Source organism: Momordica charantia, assembly GCF_013281855.1.
Source record: "Momordica charantia cultivar OHB3-1 chromosome 10 unlocalized genomic scaffold, Mcharantia_2.0 BLBB01000010.1, whole genome shotgun sequence".
Lineage (NCBI taxonomy): Eukaryota > Viridiplantae > Streptophyta > Magnoliopsida > Cucurbitales > Cucurbitaceae > Momordica > Momordica charantia.
This window is the reverse complement of record NW_028275158.1, coordinates 20,432,976-20,455,347: the sequence shown is the minus strand read 5'-3', so window position 1 is coordinate 20,455,347 and position 22,372 is coordinate 20,432,976. Positions and strand designations below refer to the sequence as shown.

Here is a 22,372-nt window from a genome sequence, read left to right as displayed (position 1 = left end):
ATCTTTGGTTGTAGACATGTCGAGACGGAGTGCTTCCTTGTATGAAAGAGAGCGTCGTCGGAATACCCGGGGTTTGGGGGCCAGTTCCAGTCGGGCTTCGGATATCGAGGTAACTGATTTGACCGAGGAGGGACTCCCTTCAAACACGCTCGATCTTCCATGCCTCCGACAGTCCCGAGGCGCTCTGCTCGACTTCATGAGATAGCTACCCCGTCCTCCCCTCGAGGTCACCCAGGAAGCTCCTCTCAAGTCCCAATTTTCCCTTTCTCTGGCCCATATAATTCTAATGCTGACGGGACAGCTTACCTGGAACGAGCATTTAGTCTCTGGCAAGGCCTCGGCGACTCATCAAGTGGGTCAGACTTTGGTCTGTCAAATCCTCAGCACAGCATCAGCACCTGCCTTAGCGATCTCCACCAGGTGAGTGCTTGGTAACCTCCAGTACTTGTCATAGCATTCTCCCCTAATGTTAAATCTTATCCTTGGCAGACTTTCAACCGTCTGGTGGTATTCTCGGGTCGAATTGTTGACGAAATTAACCACTTCCGCTGCCACTATGCCCCTCGGAAGGAGCTGGAACAGGCCATTTCTTCCTTCAACCAGGCCACCAGCCTTCTGGAGGGTACCCAACGCGAGTTGGAAGCAGAGAAGAGAAAATCTCGAGACGAGCTAGCTAACCTGCAGAGGAGACTTGACGAGGCCAACGCTCGACTCTCTAATTCTGAGTTCTTGGCCAGGGAATTCAAGAAAACTCAGGAGTATGTTGACTTGCAAAACTCTGCCATGGAGTGTGGTGTTTCCTGGTCTCTCCGTCAGGTTTCTACTCAACACCCTGACATTAACTTTTCCTTCCTCCCGGAGCGTTTTAGGGCCGAGCGTGACGCTCCTGACGACATGGATGACGACGACGACGAGGAATAGGGTAGCTTGAGCGAGTAGTTCTTACGGTTGACTTTTATGTGCTTTGTCACTATGTTGCTTGTATTCTTTTCTTTGGAATCATCAATTAACCCTCTTACCAGTCACTTACTGGCTTACGGCTCTAACCCTGATGGAGTTTTGTTGCTTTCTTTTCGTAGGTTTCTAACTCGTTGGTCATAGCCAATGGTTTTACACCCGCTGTTGTTTTTGTATTTTTACTCCATCTCATGTTTTAACCGTGCTAGGCCAATTGACCCGCTTCTGGTTTGGCTGTGTCGAGATTGTTTAATTGTTCTTTCCAAACATGTCGATTAAAGTAGATTCATGCTTCGTCGCACATGATCGGCGTCGAGTGATGGTCGGACCCGAGCAGTGGTCGGTCCACGAGCCGTGTTTAGTCGAAAATAAGACCTATTAACAAACATAGGCTATCTCGTAAAACCGTCGACTAATGTAGATCTGTGCCCGTTCGCACTTGGTCGACGCCAACAGTGGTCGGACCCGAGCAGTGGTCGGCCCCGAGCCCTGCTCGGCCTGCTCTGTATAGCTGGTTTTACCGTCACCGTGTAGGATTGGATTTACCAAGCTTACGTCGTTGAGTAGCCGTAGTCGGTACCTGTTGCCCCTACTCTCAATTGTATTGTCGATATCCTTTGAGAGTACGCTTGTAGACGAGACAAAGTATTTTATCAAAAAGTCTCTTGGTATCTCGTTTTGGATTTAATAGATACAGTTGACAGAGAATCAAATAAATGAGTACTTTATTGAACACAAGGAATTATAATTAGAAATCTTGTTAAAAGTAGAAAACAATCATATTTGAAGGATGAAATAAAAAGGTCAACAGCCCCCCTTGGTAGAAGTTCTGTCGTTGTCCCTCATTGAGGTATAGTAGCATTCCCGTAACACTCGTTGTTCTCCTTTAATTTCTCCTACCCCACCCGGTGTTGGGAACTTCATGGATTGGTGATATGTGGATGGTATTGCTCTGAGCATATGCATCGTCGGTCTTCCCAGTATTGCGTTGTAGGAGGATGTGTAGTTAACGACCAAAAAGTCCACCATCTTGGTGACACTCTTCGGCCCACTTCCGAATGTTACTGGCAACTCTATCCTCCCTTCGGGGATGACCCGTTCTCCCCCAAATCCTACCAGTGGTGCCGGACTACTCTTGAGCACCTTTTCTCCTAGATCCATAGCTTTATAGGCTGTCTAGGAGAGGATATCCGCCGAGCTGCCCCCATCCACCAAGACTCGATGTACTTTAACATTTGCTATCTTCAACGTGATAACAAGTGCATCGTTATGAGGGTGAAGGAGGTGAGTTGCTTCGTCTTCCGAAAATTCAATTGTCACCGGCCGGTTTGTAGTATACGCGTGGTAGACCTCATTTTGCTCGCGACTCGTCCTAGCTTCACGCTGCTCGCCTTTTCCTTTCCCGGATTCTCTTTCTATGGGCCCCCCATTATAGTTCGAATCTCTCTTGCGGGAGACTTGTCGCTTTCGCCGTTCTGGGTCGCTTTAGGTTCCTCTACATACTCCTTGAGGTAGCCCCTTCGGATTAGTCCTTTCACCTCTTCCTTGAGATCAAAACAATCCTGAGTTGCATGGCCGTGATCCCTGTGGAAAAGACAATACCTGCCTTTGCTGCGCTTAGCTGACAGGGCCTTCATCCTCTCCGGGCCATTTAAGCAACCTTTGGTCTTTGATCTCCATCAGCACTTGCTCGATTGGAACGGTGGTTGGGGTATACTTTTCAAATTTTCGGGGTGGATCTTTCTGGCTACTCCGATCCCTCTTCTCCCATCTCGACCCCTGCGGTTTATCTCCCGACCTCTCCCTCTTTGGGTCGGTTCGCTTTCCGTCAGGTTCCCTTCTTGAGTAAAAGAACTCATCAGCGCTCATGTACCTCTGAGCTCGGCTCAGCGCCTCCAAGAAGGTGTTCGGTGTTCTCTTTCCGAACGAGAATGGCAAATTTTCATCCCTGACGCCGAACATGAAGGCCAGCAGAGATACAGCGTCTGTAAGGCCTTCTACCTGCAGCTTCTCCTCGTTGAATCGGGCTACATAGTCGCGTAGACTCTCTGTCGTCCTCTGCTTAATGGTTAAAAGATAAGCCACGGGTCGGCTCCGACACCGCCCCCCTACAAACTGGGTCACGAATGCTCTGGCCAAGCTCTTGAAACTCGAGATCGACCCTCGTTTTAATTGTCGAAACCATATTCTGGCCGACCCGTTTAAAGTAGTCGAGAATACCCGGCACCTGACCGCTTCCGACACTCTGTAGATATCCATCCATTCCCGATAAGCATCTAGATGGTCCACTAGGTCGGTCATCCCGTCGAATTGCTTCACCGTAGGTAGCTTGAATTTTGGAGGGACCTTTTCTCTCATGATTTCCTCCGTGAACGGTGAGTCGGCTTGATCCAGTAGTTCTTCGAGGTCGAATCCCTTCTCCTTGTGGCTATGTCGCTTCTCCGAGGACTCTGGCCGATCTACCGGTTTGCCTTTGTCGAGAGTTATCGGTTCAGAGTTTCTGTCATCATGGTCGCTCTTGCCCCCATTTGGTGCCGGGGATTTATGTTGCTTTTTCGTCTTTCGAGGGTCGAAAATTCGGGTTCGTCGCCTGGTATTTCCACCTATCCGCAACTTGCTCCCTGCACTGTTCGTTGACTCCTTGGTATCGCTTTCCGCTGGGCCCTTCCCCTTTTTCGGGTCTCTGACAAGGGGCACTTCGTCGGACTCCTGTCGCTCGAATTGTCGAAGGACTTGGGTCATGCGTTGAAGCATGCCCTCTACCTTGTCTTCCAAGACCGCGAACTGCTTTTGGAATGGCTCAGGGGTCGTTAATGCCTGCACCTCGGGCAACCCCTCCTGACGCTCTTGGTTTGGCTGGCTGGTCCCATCCTCGGGTCCTCCAACCTGGGGGTCGCCCAAGTTCAGCCTCCTCTTGGCAGAGCAGTCATCATCAGAGCGTCGTGGACTCCTCTCTGGTGTCATGTTGCTCAACTGGATGCTTTAAGTCGTCCCCACAGACGGCGCCAATTGTTGATGCGTGATTTCGGTCCTATGGTTCTCCTCCTCGCACCTACCAAACTTGTTGATCCGGGACTAGTACCTGCAAAACCAGATGAGCTAAATCGGTGCGACTCTAGTCACACGGGCTCCGATGCTTAAGTTAGCAGGAGGATAATGTGAAATGTAGCTAGTTTTAGATGCCCTTACCTCTAAGGCTCGATCGCTACTTATAGTCGCCAGGTTGTTCCAGAACATTCCATAGGTAGCTAACCCTAATTTCGTTGGCGGGCCTGGGCGAAACCGTGGATCGAAGACGAAGGGCCGCTGGAAGGCCATGGGCCGAGCCACGGGTCGGGACCGAGCCCATCGCAGCCCAATGGCTTCCTTCCGATCTTCACCTGTACCTCGACTTTCGGTTTCCATTGCATAACAGTTTGGATAAGAAAAGTTTAGAGTTGTGTAAATGGAATTTTTTTTTCTCATTTATGACTTTAGCGTACTGTACTATTGGAGTTAGCTTTAAATGGTTTTTAAAAATTTTAATTAAAAAAAACTATCCTGTCAATTCCATAACTGATATTTTAAATTAAATTATTTGATGAATATTTCAAGATTTTGTTTAAGTAATATTTTATAATAATTTATATGTATAATAATAAAAACAATACATTAACCACAATAATTTATTTAGAGAAAAAAATAAGATTTTTTAAACCAAAATCAAAATCAAAATCAAAATCTAAAGTTTGAAAGTAAGGATGTGTTTGGGAGTGGTCAAATCACTTTTGTTATTGTTAAAATCATTTAAGGCTTCTTTTGATAACGTTATTGTTTATTAAATAATTGTCAAATGCTTAGATTTCTTAAGAAAACTGAAAACGAGAAATAAAAACAAGAACGTCACCAAACGAGCCATTTTCTTTCCATTGATCATGTTTGACAAATTAAAAAATTTATTTTAGAAAAATTAATAAAATCACTTTAAATTGACTTTTAAAGTACCAATTGATGGTGATTTTGAAAAATCAATTATATTTAAATCTCCTTTTTTAAAATCACTCATTCTATTATTTTATTTTGAGTTTTATTCTATTTGAAACTTACAAAAATAGGGGAAAAAAGTTCTCTTCTCTCATTTTCCAATTATAATCCAAGTTGTAAAACAAAAGAATATGTAGTTTTAAAATTTTTGTTCGAAGGTTTTACATTTTTGCTATAAATCCAAAGATGTTATTTAAGAAATTCGAAGAGCATGGTAAATAAATTAGGGGGAAGTGATCATGATTTTAAAAACTATAAAATCAAAAATAAAATATTTGTAACGCATAACCTAAACTTTCAACGTTACATCTAATAGATTGCTGAGCTTAAAAAATATTATTAAAATTTTGAAGAAAGAAAAATCAATGTTAATGTAATAAACATAAAAATGTGATGGACTTTTTAGACCAATCTTTCAAATTTAGAGGCTAAAGTGCAATTTTTTTAAACTTAGAAGAATTTTGAAGATTAACCATGTAAATTTAAAGAAAGAACCATATAATGTTTATATTACTGGTTACTATATCAAGTTGATAAAGAATCGTTCTCAAAAAAAAAAAAAAAAGTTTGATAAAGACTTACGTACAATGCAACAAATTAATGAACCTAAAATTTTTTTCTTAGAAAAAAAAACAAGAAATTCCAGGCATTAATTTAATATGTATTTATATTTTTGTGATATATTTTATTTGAAAAAATATGTTTATTTTAGGCTATTTGTGTAAATGCATAAAAAAAAAAGAAAAAGAACCAATGACAATATTATATATGTAGCATCACATAAAAATCTTAGTTTTATAGATAATAATTTTATTTTAGATGTCAAAAAAATATATATTTTTTTTAATTTTAAGCTAATTTGCAATAAGATTAACTCTTAAAGAAAGTGAAGTATGAGATTTGAGATTTAAGATAGTATTGAGATGGTAGGTAGAAAAGGTCCATCATAATTTTATAGGTAAAACGAGCATAACTCAGCTGTAATTGGTATATACCTCCAACTAAGAAACACCAAATCACCAAATCTTTCTATGTTCTTTCTTTCCCAGACCGCCAGTCCATAGCAACAAAAAGATCAAATAAATCTTTAGGAAGGACTTCCCAAAACCATCAAAATGATTGCAGTGTTGTAGGTAATTCAGTTCGATATTTTAAAATTAAGATGGAAACTTTCAAAATATCAAAGATAAAATTGATAATGGTGTAATATTGAGGGAAGAAAACAAAAGTTTTGAAAGTAACTAGGATATTTTTTGTTCAATTTTGTACAAAAACCACACTAAGTATTTAAATATAATAAGTTATAAATTAAATTTAAAAATATGATTGTTTAAATGTGAGGGAAGCAACGAATTTGTTAAGATGGCAAAGAGGCAAAAGAGTAGTATAGGTAACTCGTACAAATCTAAATATAATTTAAACTAATTCCAATCTTGTGGATAGATTACAAGATCAAGAGGTAGAAAACTTCAACAAATTAATCTTACTACTTCGTGTTTAAGTGTTGATGAACTCTCGACATGAGAATTAAAGGAAGATGGGACAACAAGTTATGCATTCTAAATGTTTTTAAGGATAGTCAAAATCAGTTCATTCAATACAATAAAGTCAACTCATTCAATTCAAATTTCAAATCAAACACTCGCATCTCTGTGGACGAGATTGTAATTTATTTTGTTGGCACTCCATTTTCTTAGTATTTTCTTTTTCTTGTACTCTCATTTATAGTTATGTCTTTTCGTTCCTAGTAAGTTATGTTTTTTTTTTTTCGTAAATTAGAAATCTTTTCATTTACTTCAGTCTTTTCACATGGCATACTAGGATAACTATATACAGTATCGAGGTTCCTTTTTAGACACAATTGAAGCTGAATGAAAAGTTAGTTTTATCATTAGCTTGGTTGAGAGTTTCGTCTCTTATTTTTGTGCAAATGGTGTTGATCATACTTCTTATAGAGTGATTCAAATCACGAATTTATAAATGAGTTTTCTCTACTATTGATATTGATCGTTAAGGTAATCGATTCTAGAACTTTTCCTTTGATTGGTTCTAATATCATTTTGAAGTTTTTTAGTTTGTGATCTAAAGGTCTTATTATTATTATTTTTTTTGAAACAATCTAAAGGTCTTATCCGTAGGTTATTAAACATATTTATTTAAGATAAGCTATTAGTATTTAATTAAATTAAATTGCAAACTAATTGTAATTAACCTAATCAAACCAAATCAAATCTAAGATGGAGGTGAAGAGAAACAAGAAGGTATGGGTGGGGACAAACTAAATATAATTAGTTAATTATTTAGTATTTAATATTTAAATAATTAAACAAATAATTATATTTGATTTGTTAATTAAACATAGTCTAAAATTTAATTGACCTAAATAATATTTAATATTTATAATTTAATTAAATAATTAGTTTTATATTTAATTTGGTAGTAAAATAGTAGACAACTTAAATTTTCATGATTTGGAGTTAGTTCAAATTATCTTAGTAAGACCAGTTAATAGATCATACCAAAGTCAATCCAAACTAGATCAACTATGGATAAGAATGCGATGTATGTTTTAACAACCTTGTTTTTACTATTCTTAACGAAATTATTTGCTAATAATATCGGGTTTAGAACTACGACAATGTAAAAATTTATTGTGTGTAGCAATTAACGTGAGCCTTCGTCGTCAAAACATAAATCCAAATTAGTGCATCGATATTTTAAAATTTAGTTTCAAAATAATTATATTTAAATAATGAATTGATTATTTTACAATATAAAAATATCGGGTTTAGAACTACGACAATGTAAAAATTTATTGTGTGTAGCAATTAACGTGAGCCTTCGTGTCAAAACATAAATCCAAATTAGTGCATCACTATTTTAAAATTTAGTTTCAAAATAATTATATTTAAATAATGAATTGATTATTTTACAATATAAAAAGTCATAATATAAGATCCTACTTACTTAATGAGAATTAATAATAAACAAAATCAACCAGAATGAAAATGTTATTCATTCCATGTTAATTACTATAAATTTTATAGAATCGAAATCAAAATTCTTTTGATGTTGTTTACTAAAACTGTTTGAAATCGGAATCGTAATCATATACATAAAAGTTACTAGTCTACCGATTTATTATTTTTAGCTAATTATAAACACATTAATGTATTACTATATTATTGATAGCAAATATTTGTTATCATTAAACATTTATTTAATATTAATAAATAATAAATAATTAAAATAAAATTCAATCGAACTAAAATACTTTGAAGAAGAGTAATTTAATATAAAATATTATTCAAATTAATTATTCTAATATTTAATAATAATAAATTATATTTTAAAAATTTTATTAATATTAATTAAAAACAACAAAGTAAAATTAAAAAATTAGATATAAATTTATAATATTTTATAATAAAATCACATCAACTCATAAAAGTGGTATACGTTTTTATTGAAAGAAAAATTATTAGTAGTATAAATGAAAAAATAATAATAAACGTATAAAACAATTAATTTAAAAGGTTACAGGTCTCACTGATGCACCTGAAACGATAAAAGTAGTAAAGTAATTGTTATAAATGTGTTAGGTACACTGAATAAGGAATAAAAATGTGATTGATGAGACTGTATGGATGAATGAGACCGACCTCATGAGGTGGGTCCCACGATTTGATTTCATTCATGAAAAAATAATGTTTTGGTGGTGTTTACCATAAATTTTCTAGAATTAGAATCATGATTCTTTCAATATTGTTTACTAAAACGGTGTGGAATCGAAATAGGAATCAGATATATAAAAATTACCAATATACCAATTTCTTATTTATTGGTAATTACAAATACATTGTTGTGTGTTAAATTTTTTTAATTAAAATAATAATAATCAAAGCGAGCATAGCTCAATAATAATAACAATAAAATTTATTTTATTTTATTATTGATAGATAATATTTGTATTATAACAATTTAATTAAATTAAAAAATTATTAATAATTAAAATAAAATTACATCTACTAAATTAATACTATAAATTTGTATAAATGAAAAAGAAATAATAAAAGTATAAAAAACAGGAATATGGAAAAGGAATCTACTCAAAGTTCGTTTGCCGGGAGTCCATCAAAACCTAAAAAAATGGTAAATAATAACTTAAAATACGAATAACAAAACTGTGAAGAATAGTAAACGAAGGTTTATCAGATTTCACGACAGTTGCAGAGAATCGAGAAGAAGAAAACCTACAAGATCGAAGCTGTGGTTCGCATGGGACTGCAGTTTTTGGCATTGTACCCGAGGAATGTCAAGAGAATGAGCAGCGTGAGCTCGATTTCGACGACCTAATTCAACAGACAGCGGAGCAACGTCGGCACGACCATGCGTGGTCGGCGTTGGTGCGGCCAGAATGTTTGAACTCTGAAGAATGGTGAATAGAAATTGAGGATTCTGTGGAGCAAGGGGGATACATTGAAGATGATTGTTTCTTGCCGGAGAGGAGGAGAATAGCTGAAATTAGGGTGGGATTATTGGTTCCGGAGAGTCGAGGGCGACGAACGGAGCGTTTGGGCACAAGGTGAGTGATGAAAGTTTTGTATTCAGAATGGTTAATAGCTATTAGTGATGTAATTGAGGTTGGCGCTGGGATGGAATGCTGTCATTCAGGTGATGTTGAAGAAATTTCGGTTGTGAGTGGCAAATTTAGCTGATGGGGATTTGAATTTTACTACTCTAGCAATTTGGGGAACGTTCATGCATAGGCAAATATTGGAGTAAAGCTTGGAAGGCTATCGACAGTTTCAGTATTTATTTATCTTTATAAAATCTTTCAACAGTAATATTAGCCTATGCGTTAATTTTCCAATTTAATTTCTGTTTCCTATTAGAAACACCTTTACCAGAAACTACATCAAGTTTGAGCTCTGAAACCGAAGATTTGGATGGTGATATCATTAGTAGCTCTGCAACTGTAGGGATGAAGTTATCAAACCTGGATGACAAGGTGCATAACCATGTCACCGGAGATTCCGAGCAGGATAAGGAGATTGTACGGGAAATAACGGACTCTTTTATGAAAACATGCGAGAAAGAACTTCAGAAAAGTGGGTCAAAAAATCATAAGGAAAATAAAGAGGCCTTAAACATGGAGCCTGAGATTGAGACTGGTCAGGTTCAAGATAATAGATCAAGTACAGGGACTGATGCTAACGATATTATGACAGAAGAAGTTAGTTGTAAACCACCTCAGAAGCCCTCGGTAGAGTTAGATGATGAAGATGCTATTTGTACGCGCACAAGGGCTCGCTATTCACTTGCTAATTTCACACTTGATGAACTGGAAAATTTTCTACAAGAAACTGATGATGAGGATGACCTTCAAAACGTTGACGATGAAGAAGAGTATAGGAAATTTCTTGTTGCAGTGTTGCAGGATGGAGATGGTGGTAGCAAAAGTCAAGGAAATGCGACTGTCGAAGATGAGGATGAGGATAATGATGCTGACTTTGAGATTGAACTTGAAGAGGCACTTGAGAGTGATGTTGATGAAATTACAAGGGATTTAACCCAAAAGGAGAATAACAGAGCTGTAAGACGACCAGAAACCAGACAGAACAAGCGCTTAAAAGCCTCTGTTCAAAATGGCAAAAGACATTTAGGACTGGCAAAGCGGCCCTTGCGGCCACTCTTGCCAATTTTGCCAAATGAACCTATAACTTCTTTTTCCAGTCACGATGGAAAAACCATGGCAACTTGGAACGCTCATACTTGTCGGTCTTCTGTGAATAAAGATAACTTAATAAATGGTTTCACGCCAAACCAAATAGGCCAGTTATACTATTTGATTCATGAGCATGTTCAACTTCTCATTCAAGTATTTTCCATATGTATATGTGATTCTTCTCGACAACATATAGCCTCCCAGGTACATGGTTTAATCTCGGAGATGCTTCACAATCGCAATGAAGTATTGGCATGGAAAAAGAATCCATTTCCTAGCATTTGCTTTGACTTTCCAAGTGTTTATTCGTCAATTCCAGATGAAGTACCCAATAGTTTCCCGGTGCAAAGAACATTGCTATCAAATAATTTTTGCAATGGACATGTGGTGTGCTCTGCTCAACAAACCTATCAAAGGGTCGGATCACAAACAAGTGATAAAGGGCGTGATTCTGTTTCTAGTAGACAGGTGATTGAAGGCTCAAGTTGGGCACCATTTGTAAGTGGGCCAGTACTATCTACACTGGATGTAGCTCCTCTACACTTATCTGGAAGCTATTTGGATAATGTTTATAATGGTAAAACATTTATTCTCAAGTGCTCTATGATGTTTAGTTAAATGTTGTCTCAAGTTTTAAATGCTATGAAAGTCTTCTGATGTTTTTAATTAATTTATTATTGGGTTGGAAATGCATGTCAGTTATTCAAGAATATAGAAGACGTCGTTTGGAATCAACATCAGATACACCCTTAGAAAGAGAACCCCTTTTCCCCCTCCCAAGTCTTCATGCATTTCCTGGAGTTAATTGTGAAGTTTTACCTGAAAACATTTCCTCATCTGTCAACACAAAAGCACTTTCTCCCAGTCAACAGCCACCTAAGAAGACATTGGCAGCCACACTCGTTGAAAGCACCAAGAAGCAGTCTGTTGCCATGGTTCTAAAGGAAATTGCAAAGTTGGCCCAGCAGTTCTTTCCTTTATTCAACCCAGCATTATTTCCTCATAAGCCACCCCCTGCCGCTGTGGTAAATCGGGTTCTTTTTACTGATGCAGAGGATGAGTGAGTTACTTTCTATCCAATGGAATTTAATTTCTTTCTCTTATATTATAATTTTTCTCTCTCCTAATATCGCTCACTTTTTTGCTTCACTTCACCGGTTGCTGCTTTTCATTACCTAGAATGCCAATGCTTTAGGATAATATTAATGATAATTTTTTGCTCCCTCTCATTCCATGAGGAAATATAAACATAAATTATATAGATATTATATTACTATGATTATTTTTTTTATCAACACCAGTGAGTGGGGGTATTTGTTACCCACTAGTTTGTAGGGTCAATATATTGTCACCCTCTTTGTGAAGTTTATACTTTTTTTTTTTAACAAGAAACGAACTTCTCATTGAAAAAATAAAGGGAACTAACAGTGTTCAAAGGAAACAAACTCCAAAAAGGAGCGAAAGGAAAAGATAATACAAAGCTTTGAAAGGACTACCACTTCTAACAACAAATAAAATAACTAAGAAAATCAGAAATACAGTCAATGACCCTTGAGTTGTGAAACCATGAACCGAAAATAGCAAACAAGATCACTAGATGAAAGTCTTCAATCTATAAAAAACTTCTCCCATCAAAAGCAATAAACTAAAAATGAGCCATTCCAAGAAATCCCATCTTCAAAAAATCAACCACTGCTGCATTAATCAAACTTTTGCAAGGTTGGGAAAATGAGAAAGATCTTCAAGAATTTCTAAATTATCTTCTTTGATAGAGGAATATTGTCTTGAAAGGTAGTAAAACCTATTAATCAGCCTTTTTTTGGGTCAATTCGGGTTTAAGATGTGGGGATCCTGAAGGATGTCATGTACATAATTCTGGAGGCAGGAATATGGCCATTTGGGTAGTTCTTTTGAAAACTTTGTTTTAGGCTGTATCATTTGTAATTATATGTGATCTTCACTGTTTAAAGTTATCATATTTTAGTTATCTATCTTGGCAGAAGATTATGATTTTAAATGAATAAATGAACATTGCAAATATTTGTAAAAATCCTAAATCTGTAAATTCACACAAGGATGACGTCCTATGCATGTCATTAACTCATTGTCCATCTCCATGTCTGTTGTTAATAGTAATACCTATGCAGGTTATTAGCCCTAGGATTGATGGAATATAATACAGATTGGAAAGCTATTCAACAGCGATTCCTTCCTTGCAAGTCTAGGCATCAGGTAGGTTCATACTATAAATTGAATCTTTTCCTTTTCTTCTAACGTTCGTGTTTGGGGGAGAGTTGCATTGCTGGTTGTGATATGGATAGTCATTGAAGACACTTCTCTAGGTTTAAAGAATTTGAAATGGTTATGAGTGCGACTGAATTAGAATTGTTGGTTGTTTTTGTGACTCGATACTATAGTTACCTGTTTGTCCAAAGTAGTAAGTATGAAAATACATTTTCCTCTGGTGATAAGGATGAAAATACACATCTAGCATTATTTGAGATTTGCTATGACAGAGCTGAATATTCTTTTAGTAGTGTGGTATTGAATTATGTTTTTTCTCCTATTAGTGCGATATATTTCTTTTGCATGAGTCCTTCTATATCAGTATTTTTCTTGATTTTCTTCTATTCACGTTGCAGATTTTTGTTAGGCAGAAAAATCGATGCTCATCAAAAGCACCAGAAAATCCAATCAAGGTATGTTACTACCTTTCGTTGGGGAATTTGATGTAAGCTTCTTTCTGCAATTTTTTTTTTTAATTTTTTATTTTTTGGGAATGAAACTTCAATTTCATTGATGAGTTTTCTCCGCAACTTATCTAGATGTTAAAAGAAGTTACACTCTTAGTTCTCCTTGATTGTTTAAGTCCTTGCATCTCTTCCTTGTGTTCTGCAACTGTCCCATATAGTGCATAGATTATAGACTTTCTAGCATTTTCTGTTGCTCTATCTCTCTCTCTATTTTTGTAACTATGGTTTTTTGTGCAATCCCATCTATTGGGTTGATTGCTTCCAATCTTTTTGTACTCTTATGCTTTAGTGAAAGTTGCTCCTGTTTCCTATCAAAGTTAAAGGAAAAAAATCGTAGATTCTAGAAAATTAGAGAACCTGTTTTGGATATATAAATGCCTAGCCTTTTATTTATTTGGGATAGAAAACAAATATTTGATCGATGATATAGATATGAAATATTACAGATGGGAAACTCTATCCAACAGGTCTTATCAAAGAGAGTAACAAAAAGGTGCCTCACCTTTTTGTTACTCTCTTTGATAAGACCTGTTGGATTTTAAGTGGCCCAATTTCTTTGACATATAAATAAATGTTATGCCAGACGAAAGAAACAAATGAACCATACAGGACACATTTACACCAAGAAAGCGACTTTTGGTTTAGTTATTTGATTTCTTGGGGTTTCTATATGGATGCTCTCTCAAAGATCTTTTATAATTATTCTATTTTGATATTCAAGTCAATTGGAGAGTATTGTAGCTAATTGGGAAGTTTCTTCTTTCCGTCTTTTATTAGTTTTCTTTGTTGAATGACATCTTAGTTTCTTTTCTTAAAAAAATAAAGGATTAAAAGTTGATTTCGATAATTCCTTCTTGCAGGCAGTTCGGAGGATGAAGACATCACCTTTGACTGTGGAAGAGATAACACGCATTCAGGAGGTTATTGACCAGAAAATTTGCTGACTTTTAATTTTTATTGTTTTGCATTTGATAAATGTCTGTTTAACTTAACGGATGACCTAATTTCTCAGGGACTTAAAATTTACAAATCTGACTGGATGTCTGTATGGCAATATGTTGTCCCCTATAGGGATCCCTCATTACTACCGCGGCAATGGCGCATTGCCCTTGGGATTCAGAAGTCTTATAAACAAGATCCAGAAAAAAAAGAGAAGCGTCGTTTGTACGAATCAACACGAAGAAAGCTGAAGGCTGCAAATCTTGTAAGTTGGTCTTGTTCTTCTGGACGAGAGGGGTTTTTTTTTTCTGTCTCTGAAACGATTTACAGAAACGACTCATCCACTAGTTGCCATTATTTAAAGTCCTGAAGAGTTTCAAGATTTTATGGAGATCTTGATGCTTAGTGAAAAGTAGTGCAGTGTGGACTATAGATGCCAATTTGGTAGATGATATCCATCGATGGCCTTTTCAAATGCATAATAATTACATAAAACAATGTCATGTCATGATCCTTAGGACACTGATTTCTTTCAGTGTTGAAAAAATAAAAATAAATATTAAGCCTCATGAATGCTGCGTGAATGTCTGCCAGTAAATGTTTGATATAAACAACTTCCATTGAAGAAAAAATTGCATGAAAGTCGGCGGATAAGGTATTCAACCTAACCAATTTAAGGGAGATACTGGCAACACTCTCCTGGCTCTAAATATAGAGGGAGAGTTATGACAAAATAGACTTTACTGAGGGCAGGAGGCACTAAAAGAAATAAGATCCCAATACTTCCCAAAACTCTCTTCCTTTAAAAGTTTTATTTCTTTCAAGCCATTTTCCCAAGTGTTTACCTAGGAACACTTCAATCCAAAGGGCTTTACCTTTGTCTATGAATGGGTGTCCCACAAGCATTTGTAAGATATATAAAGCCTTTGATATCCCTAGAAAATATTGCCTCAAAGCTTAAGTAATTCATCATCTTTCTTCCTCCAACAATTCAACTTGAAAGAGCATGAAAGAATAGGGTGATAACATCTTACTCATCCTTAACAAATAGTGTGACTTTAAGGACAGAAGCGCATACTTGTTGATACTGCCCTAAATGAGGGCCACAAGAACACCTTGATATTTGTTAGTACATTTGGCACTCTACAAAATATTGCACAACTTTATAGGAACAGCTTCTACCCTAGTTGAGAGGTCAAAAGGCAAAGATTTTGCCTGTAAGGCCTGTCAATAAATTAAAAGTTGGCATTAATCATTAGATTATATAAGATTTACCTGTAGGGCAGGCCTGTCAATAAATTAAAAGTTGGTATTAATCATTAGATTATATAAGATTTGCCTGTAGGGCAGGCCTATCAATAAATTATAAGTTGGTACTATCCATTAGACTATATATACTTAATATCAAGCTGAAAATGCATGCATGCTTGCTATACTATTAGATAGTTTACACCCACTTTACACCATATAGTTTCACCCAAAGTTTATCATATGAGGTGTACTCCTGAATTTTTTAAGTATGAGTTAATAGATTTATGGGTATGGGAGTTTGTTCGCTAATGATTCAAGTTTTTTTATTTTGATGTTTTTGCAGGATTCTGAATCTGAAAATACTGGCAGGATAAATAATAGCAGATGTGGGAACGTGGATAATGATGGTACTCCTTTTGTAAATGAGGCTTTCGTTGCAGATTGGAGACCAGGTACATCCAGTGGACTTTCTTGCTCAAACCTCACTGACGGTAACCTTCCTTCTGATATATTACCACAAAAGGATATCCAGAGCAGAGAACAAAGTAACAAATCTGAATCCGGAGACATGCAAATCCAGAAAAAAAATGTTCATTGGTTTTCTTCTGGATCAAAGTATTCAGAGCCTCCATCATCTATTTCAACCACAACTAGACATGTAACATCCAATACTAATGCACAGAATCTCGGAGTTTCAGATGTAAAAGCAAATGCTTCAAATTCCCCAATCTACTCTAGGAATTACCGCGCTCGTAAATGTAATAGTTCACATCTGGTCAAACTAGCTCCAGACCTTCCGCCTGTAAATCTTCCTCCATCAGTTCGTGTAGTTCCCCAGTCATTTTTCAAAGGATCCATGTTTGGAGCACCAGGAAAGGCTTTTGTGGCCAAAAGTAGTAATGATAAAGAAATTTCTCAAGTGGCTGATACAGTCAGTGGCAGGCTGAACAAAAGCAATCCATTAAATGACACAAACAATAGCATCCCGTTGATGGAAGATGCTTATAAATTAAACGTGGAAGAATGCAGAGCTAACAATGATAAATCAACTGAGGGAGAAAGAGGCACTGATTCTGATCTTCATATGCATCCTTTACTATTCCGGGCCTCTGATGATGGATCTGTGCCTTATTACCCCTTAAATTGTAGCTCTGGTTCATCTGATTCTTTCAGTTTCTTCTCAGGAAACCAGCCTCAGTTGAATCTCAGTCTATTTTATAATCCACAGCCAGAATACCATATAGGTTTTGAAAAATTATTGAAGTCAAAGAAATTCACTTCTTCATCACGTGGCATTGACTTCCATCCTCTCCTGCAAAGAACTGATGATATAAACCAGGTAAATATGGCTGCACATTTAGATGCTTTTGTATCATGTTCAGGGGGCAGATCTCCTAATGCTCATGACATATTTGGTGCTCTACAGAATCAACCTTCGGTTAGTAACGGAAAGTTTACTAGGGGTACTGAACCCACCAAGCATGGTGATAAGACCTATGGTTTGGATTTAGAGATGCATCTTAGTTCAACATCCAACAAAGAGACCGTTCCAGGGAATAGAGTATTCACTGCACATGATCAGTTGAAATCAACAGCAGCTGCTCGAAATTCAGAAGCATTAGAGAACCTACACAATAGTCACTTGCATGTTGAAACATGTCAAAGAACCAATGATAAGGGCAGTCTTGTTTCTGATGCTCATCCCCTGGTTCTACTGTCTGTGGACAATAGCAGTGATGATGTGGATGAACATTCTCATCCAGGTATCATAATGGAACAGGAAGAATTAAGTGACACCGATGAAGAAGTTGAAGAAAATGTAGAGTTTGAGTGTGAGGAGATGGCTGACTCTGAAGGAGAGGATGGATCTGACTGTGAACCGAGTACTGATTTGCAACATAAGGTAATCTACTCGTGTTAATGTTTATGATATATTTTTAAAAATGATTGATAATATATTTTTATCCTCTAGTTGTTTAGGCATATATTGATCAGTTGATCAGTTGATCAGTTGTAGATTCTTACTAACAGTGAGTTGTGATCTTTCAAACATGCGTTTCAATATAGAGACACTATTGACTGGCATGAATTTTACAGCTTATGGGAACTTTTCAATGGCCACATTATCAGTTTCTGGTAACTTGTTTATAGACTCGCTGGGGAGAGGGTTTTGTCAGGGAAGGTCAAGCTTAGTTGTTCACTAATTCTGCTATACTGGTTCATTACGTCTTTGTCCCTGAGATAAACATTGTAGTGGTTATTATTTCCTTCCATTTTGTTTTCAGAAACTCATATCTCTTCTTTCTAGTTGCATCTTTCAAGTGACAATCTGATCTTCAATCATACTGCATTTAGGCTTTTGATCGTGTCAATGGATTTTTCTTAGGCGATGCCATATTTTGGTTTCCCATACTGAGGGCTCAAATCTAGTTTTTCCTTGGTTTATAAAATATAAATGTGATTCTTACAAAAAAAAAAAGTGATAATATACTTGGTTAACAATTAAATTAAGGGAACGATAGCTTATCATAATAGCATTTGCACATCATTGATGCTATTAAAAGTAAAATCAGGCATGCGAAAATAATTAGCAAAAAATGTTGGATATAATTATTGTATTTCTATGAATTTGCTACTGCTCCAAACCCAAACCTGCTTCTAGTTGAAGCTTCTCAGGTCTAGTTTGCTTGATCGAAAATCCTACCAATCATAGTTTTATCATTCTAGCTCGTCCAATTGAATCTTCTTAGCCCTAGTCCTTTTGATGTATTATCACCGTCACTCGATCCAAACCCAAACCTACTTCAAATGATTCACGACAAAGACAAACAAATAGTAAAAAAGGTATATATATTGCTTCTATTCATAGCGAATGGTAAGTGGACTCTCATTCAATCCAAATGTTGCTTATCATTCTATAATAGTTTTTGGATAGAGATGTTCTTCTCCTTGCCCAAATATAATACATTAAATCTGATAATTTTGTTTTTAGAGGGATATTCAAAGTGCAGGCTAAGTTTGTACGGAGTGGTGGAGAAAATTTTCATTTCCATTGCAGAGAACTCATGATCAGAATCATAACCGAGTTGGTTTGCCATTTCTCTCGGAGTTGCTTTATATGACTCTGCTAAGCATTTGTTTGAGAAATTCGATGCAATTTGGAGACCTGAAAGTAATTTACAATGTGAGTATTTCTACTCTCTTAGATTACAATCAGATTTTACTCTGTTTCAATCTTCTCCTCACACATTTTTCTTATTAAAAAAAATAAAAGCTTATATTTTCATCTAGTTTGTTTCTTGTTTAAATTAAAAAAAAAGAAAAGGAAAAACCTTCTCCTCACGCTTTTGACTTCTAATCAACCCTTTTCCTGGAGAATGTGCTCTGAGCAGTGAACTTTTACTGACTTTTACTTCTGTAAAAGTGCCATTATTCTTTAAAAGTGCTCTTATGCATTAAATACTCTTATTTTTTTGCTTAAATTATAATAATTTCAACAATCTTCTCTTTAGAACTCACATTGGTCGATTTTTCACTGCTTGGTTGCATGTTGAATTTTTACATCAAGAATGGCACTAATACATTGTATTTTTACTGCTATGTTTCTCCTAAATGCTTTTCCTTAAACTTCCTTCTCATCTTTGGCAACTAACTGGATGCAAATTATTTTCTAGAAACATGCTATATGTTATTTTTTAAATAAATCTTCCTTGGTGTTTGATTATATTCGCTAAAAAGACGAGATGAAATTTAGAAGTAATAAACTTATCTCAAGCTCCAATGCTTCTAAAGTGAAGGCATTTCAATAAGAACACATTCCCGAGCTTCTAATTCTAATCTAATAACATGACACAATTCCATACTCAAGTTTCTTAAGCATTTATATTCTTAGCTAAAATTTGCTCTGAAACTTTTAAGTAACTTTGAGTTGATTATAATCAAATAAAGTTCAATATTGTTTGGTTAAACTTAGGCTTGCACAACTAAAAAATTAAAGAACCATTTGTAGTCAGTCTAAAATTAGTACTAAATTAGTTATTAATTTTTAACTAATCGTATTGATGTATTGTCTTGCTCTTGTATGTAATACCAAAAACACTGGAGATACTTATAAATGAGACAATTGGGTATTCTCCTATTGCTGATGGTAGTGAAAATTCTTATCTTGCATATTATTATAATTTTGATAGGTTGTTCACTCCTGGAGATCAGTTTCCAATTTTGAAGATACGAAGAAGCTGAAATATGCTACACGTGGAGCTAATTAAGTAGAGGGTATTACTATTTTTTATTTTTTAATTCAATTTATTCTGATCGATGTGATTCCATGTGATGATATTGTGTGGCTTTCTCCTCCTATTGCAGTCCTTGGCACTTTCCCACAGCCACCAGTGATATGCTTGGGAAGTACACAATACAAAGGTTAGTACCATATTTGTTGTTAAATTTTCTATAGTTAGCTAGAAATGATTCAAGAAACCTTTTTTTCTTGCCTCCAGTCTTGGTAACCCTTTTATGTAGTTTCAATGTTTTGACAAACTTTTTTTTTTTTGGAAAGGAACAGTTTTATTGATGATATGAAATTACAAGCTATTAAGCTCTACACTTTTACCCTTTTTACATTTCTTTATAATTTGTCCAGAGCATCGAAGTGCACTGGATAGTTATACATTGGTCGTTTCATTTTAATACAAAGGGTAAAGAAGAAAGTGGATTCTTTTTATAAGCTTTACAAATAAGCCCTGTTAATCTATAATAGTTTGAATTGGAAGCCGAAAAATATGGTGGTTCTAAATGCCGTTGAATATGTATTAAATTGCATTTAACCATCATAGGTTGGCCTAGTGATTAGTAAGGGATAGTGTAAATAGTAAACGGTTTTAATTTGATAGTCTGTATTTTTGAGTTTCCAAACGACTATGATTTTAAGAGGAAGCTGTGGTAACTTTTTGCATCATTATTTTATAGCGCTCTTTGTTACTACCATACAAAACATCTCTGTTTCTGAAACGTTAACTTTTTTTGAGAAAAAAGAAATAACACTGTAATAGCACACCATTGAAAATTTTCTTCTGCATTTGCCATAGTTAGTATTATGCAAATGGTACGTAAAATCTTATGACTTTCCCCAAAATGGCTTCCATGATGTTATTAGTAGAAATGCTATAGAAAGTTGACCATAACGGCCTTTTCAATGTTATCTTATCGTATGTCTTCGTTACGTTGCTTTATGATCTTTTTACCAAAACTTTTCTTTTGGGGAGAAGGATACATACTTTTATTTCATTATTGACTGAAATTGGAAGCTCTTTAATGGTCTAAAAGACTGCTTCCTTCGTTTGTAGGACTCAAAACTTGTCAATGGAAGAAGATTAAACAGATACTACACCTCGTGATGATGCAAGTAACAGGTAATGGTCCAGTTTAGATTCAAATACGCCAGTGACCAGATTGTTCTTTACATTCAAATCTCGGTCGGACTTACAAGTCAGTACCACCACACCATTCGAAATGCAGCTTCTTCCCACCCCATCGATCCTGCAAGAAAGTAAACCCAGGTAACGCAGACATTCTAAAGGATGGGGCTCTACAGCTTACTTTTCAGCCTCGCAAATTATTGAGAATGAGTTTCTGTTCACCATCTAACCATGGGAAACTTGCTCGCATGGTTCTGGCTAGGGACATTCGCTCTCGAGAGATCCTTTGAATCAACCAGGGGATGAATCCAACCTCACCATCGGATCGATAGGAGAACGTAACCAAGACGAGGAACAAGGGTATATCAGATCACTCCCATAACCAAATTCCTATAAAATATGAAGGTTAAAGAATCATACAATGTTTTGTATGCTTAATTTGTCTTCATTGTTTCCAGTCTTTGATGATCCATAAATGTTTGAGATAAAGTTGCTGAGAGCCCTATTTTCTTCCCTTCCCCCCTTCCTTTTGTCAATATTTTTGAAATTATATTACTTTTGACATTTTTAAAAAGTGCGTTAAAAACTACAAAAAATCTTGATAGGTTTTCTGGGCCCACCAAATTGAAACAAAATATTTTTGAACGAGAGTATGCCTTTTTTTTTATATTTTATTTTTATAATTCGTTGACAGGTAATATGTGTTCTATGAACTTTGTGTAGAAAGGATTGACAATATGAGCTTGGTGATGAACTTTATGTTAGTTTTTCATTATATTTAATGCTTTATTGACAAAGAACAGAATGGATAAAAAAAATGGAAGTAGAATATTTTTCTTTATAAGTAGCTTCATATGTCACAAATGGTAAATTACACTATGAAAATTAGGAATTTAACAAATGAAAAAATTAATCAGCTTAATATTTGAATATGTTTGCATATATTGCACGTGCATATTTTTACAATAAATATAGGAAAAAGAGATGAGAGAGAAAATGAAGAGTAGGAGAGAGAGAGCATGTTTTTCACATGATGAAGGCTTGGAGGCTTGCATTTAGTTTTTTTGGGTTTCCTATTGCTTACAATTTTTTTTTTAATAAAAACTTTGTTGACTAAATATATTTACTATTTGATTATCTCTCTCTCTCTCTCTCTCTATATATATATATATTTTCAAAATGTATTTGTTTCTAATCTGTGTATGGCTACTTAATTATTAAATTTTAAAATGTTCCAATTACATTTCAATACTTATTTACACTAATTAATGTAGCACATACATAATTCTTAATTATTGAAATTT

The 22,372-nt window shown here is 35.6% G+C and overlaps 2 protein-coding genes across 4 annotated transcripts; one reads left to right on the top strand and one right to left on the bottom strand.

The window, feature by feature from the left end:
• Positions 1-1,761: 1,761 nt before the first annotated feature.
• Positions 1,762-2,118, bottom strand: LOC148208763 (uncharacterized). The gene has a single exon (XM_088119179.1). The coding sequence runs from the start codon at positions 2,116-2,118 to the stop codon at positions 1,762-1,764; it is 357 nt and encodes a 118-aa protein (XP_087975305.1).
• Positions 2,119-9,139: 7,021 nt separating this feature from the next.
• On the top strand, positions 9,140-21,582 carry DUO3 (Homeodomain-like superfamily protein). Of its 3 annotated transcripts, none has more exons than XM_022298289.2 (14): positions 9,140-9,565; positions 9,655-11,285; positions 11,408-11,768; positions 12,856-12,940; positions 13,351-13,407; positions 14,322-14,381; positions 14,474-14,665; positions 15,995-16,990; positions 17,078-17,554; positions 18,644-18,835; positions 19,842-19,926; positions 20,017-20,073; positions 20,997-21,209; positions 21,331-21,582. In XM_022298289.2, exons 2-10 carry the CDS (start codon positions 9,965-9,967, stop codon positions 18,665-18,667), a joined length of 3,573 nt encoding a protein of 1,190 aa, XP_022153981.1. In that variant the 5' UTR covers positions 9,140-9,565; positions 9,655-9,964; the 3' UTR covers positions 18,668-18,835; positions 19,842-19,926; positions 20,017-20,073; positions 20,997-21,209; positions 21,331-21,582. The 3 variants fall into 3 exon arrangements, with proteins under 3 accessions (XP_022153981.1, XP_022153982.1, XP_087974920.1); XM_022298290.2 differs by having other exon boundaries at positions 9,140-11,285; positions 20,997-21,062; positions 21,169-21,209; XM_088118794.1 differs by having other exon boundaries at positions 9,140-11,285.
• The last annotated feature ends 790 nt before the right edge of the window (positions 21,583-22,372 follow it).